Source organism: Microtus ochrogaster, chromosome 4 (genome assembly GCF_000317375.1).
Source record: "Microtus ochrogaster isolate Prairie Vole_2 chromosome 4, MicOch1.0, whole genome shotgun sequence".
NCBI lineage: Eukaryota > Metazoa > Chordata > Mammalia > Rodentia > Cricetidae > Microtus > Microtus ochrogaster.
This window is the reverse complement of record NC_022011.1, coordinates 86,433,006-86,434,972: the sequence shown is the minus strand read 5'-3', so window position 1 is coordinate 86,434,972 and position 1,967 is coordinate 86,433,006. Positions and strand designations below refer to the sequence as shown.

The following is a 1,967-nucleotide window of genomic DNA, read 5'->3' as shown; positions in this document are numbered from 1 at the left end:
CCCTCTCCTCTGCAGAGGTGTGACTCCCCGCCCTCTCCTCTGCAGAGGTGTGACTCCCTGCCCTCTCCTCTGCAGAGGTGTGGATGGGAATGCCAGGACATCAAAGCTGTACCAATGAAAACTGATGGATTGCACATGATTTAATGATGCTTTGGGCAACTCACAGATTCCAGCAGGGAGGAACAGGAGACAAATCTATGATTTTTTTTTTAAGTCAACATCACTTTTCCTCAAGCTTAAGATACTCTTTGAGTAGAGGAGTCATGGTATTTAGGGAATAACCTGCATGGTAGTCAGAGGTACAAAGAACACAAACTTTATAAATTGTATGGGAAAGTCTTTTTAACCAGATTCCGTCTCTCAGAATGACCATTTATGGTCCTCTCTCCGGCTCCCTTACCCTACAGCCATCTCCAAATGAAACGAGCTTTAGCCTCTTCAGGGAGCAAAGACCGTGTTGACAGAGGAGAAATGCTGAGGCTGGGGAAGGTCCTACCTCACTTTGCCTGGGTGAAGTGTCACTAATTGTCAACTGTCGAGAGTTGCTTTGTGTGAATGTATTCCATGACGTAGAGATGGTGAAGAGGACATCATCTCAGGCACACATTTCTCACTCGAGAACTTGAGGAATTCAGACCCACACTCCGTGAGAGAATTTGTTCTAAGAGTGAAAGAAGACAGAGCATGGGCTTGTTTTAGAGCTATTGTGTCCAACGTGTTAGCCCATGTCTATGGGAGGAGGAAATATGCTTGGTGTAACTAGAAATTAAAATTTTAAAAAATGGAAAAAGGAGAAGGGCAAGAAAGGATAAACATCCATTTGACTTTTTTTATTTATTTTATTTTAGTGTGGTGAATGGGTACAACTCCAGCTGACCGAGTCACAGCCCAATCTTCTAGAAATAGGGAGCAGTCAAGATGAAACCAAGAAACTGCTTCGTGACCATGAGCTTCTCCTGGCCAAGCTTAAGGTAAGAGTCTCGGGTGTGAAGCAAAGGTAACCAAACCTACACAGGAAGGTGATGCCAAGCCTCACCTTGCTCCGGATACCACTGCTGTGACCGTCTTCGGTGGTTTTAATCCAATGCCGATAGATAATGGCAAAGGACGCTGCTGTTGCTAAGGTTCGGCATAGGCACAGGGAAGAGGCAACAAGGGCTGGAAAAAACCAGCTCAGTTGGTCCAGTGGTTGCTTTGCAAACATGAGGGCCTGGGTGGGATCCCTGGAGCTCATGGAAAAATTCCCGGCATGGTAGCACAGGAAATGGGAGGATTCCCAAAGTTTGCTGATCAGCCAGCCCAGCCCAATTGGTAAACTACTTGCCATTGGGAGATGCTATCTCAAAAGAGGTGGGCGGTACTCCTGATGATGGCACCTGCGTTGTTCCCTGGCCTCCGGAAGAACACACACATAGACAGGCAGGCAGACATTTACAACAAAATAAAAAACAAGCTATATTTTTTTTAACTTGTCCTGATGTAATAGAAAATTGAGAGGGACAGTATTTTCACTGTGAAGAATTTAGTGATATCCCCTACATTAACTGCCTCAATGAAAACAAATTCCTACCTTACTATTCATTGCATTAAGTTCCCCGTATACATCAGAGCTTTCTGTTACTAATGTAACTTTCTGGTAAGAATCATTTAGAGAAATCATAAAAAAAAAAAACCCACTTGATTTTATGCTTAGTATTAGGAGTTCTTGAAACCAGATGACATAGTTAATAAAATCAGACCTGACACATTGTAGTTAGTGAAGAATATAAAAATTAACGGTGATCTGGGATTGCCAAGTCAGGGCAATAATTTGTGAGGTTCAGTGCAAAATGAAAACGTGCAGCCCCTCGTTCAAAAAGCTGACCCTGTGGTTTTCATTCTGTGTAACATCTGGCCGCCTTGGGTGGTGGTAGGCACAGGGGTGAGGGCAGCCCCAGAACACTCTAAACTCAGGCAGTGTATGTACA

The 1,967-nt window shown here is 44.1% G+C and overlaps 1 protein-coding gene across 2 annotated transcripts in view; it reads left to right on the top strand.

The window, feature by feature from the left end:
• The window catches only part of Ccdc141 (coiled-coil domain containing 141), a 152,643-nt gene that overhangs the window by 1,570 nt on the left and 149,106 nt on the right, over positions 1-1,967 (top strand). For both annotated transcript variants that reach the window (XR_003376853.1, XM_005346624.3), the window contains exon 2: positions 849-971. Coding sequence is in view for 1 of the 2 variants with exons in the window: in XM_005346624.3 (XP_005346681.1) it covers positions 849-971 (123 nt within the window). In the remaining variant the exon portion in view is untranslated. The remainder of the gene's footprint in view (positions 1-848; positions 972-1,967) is intronic.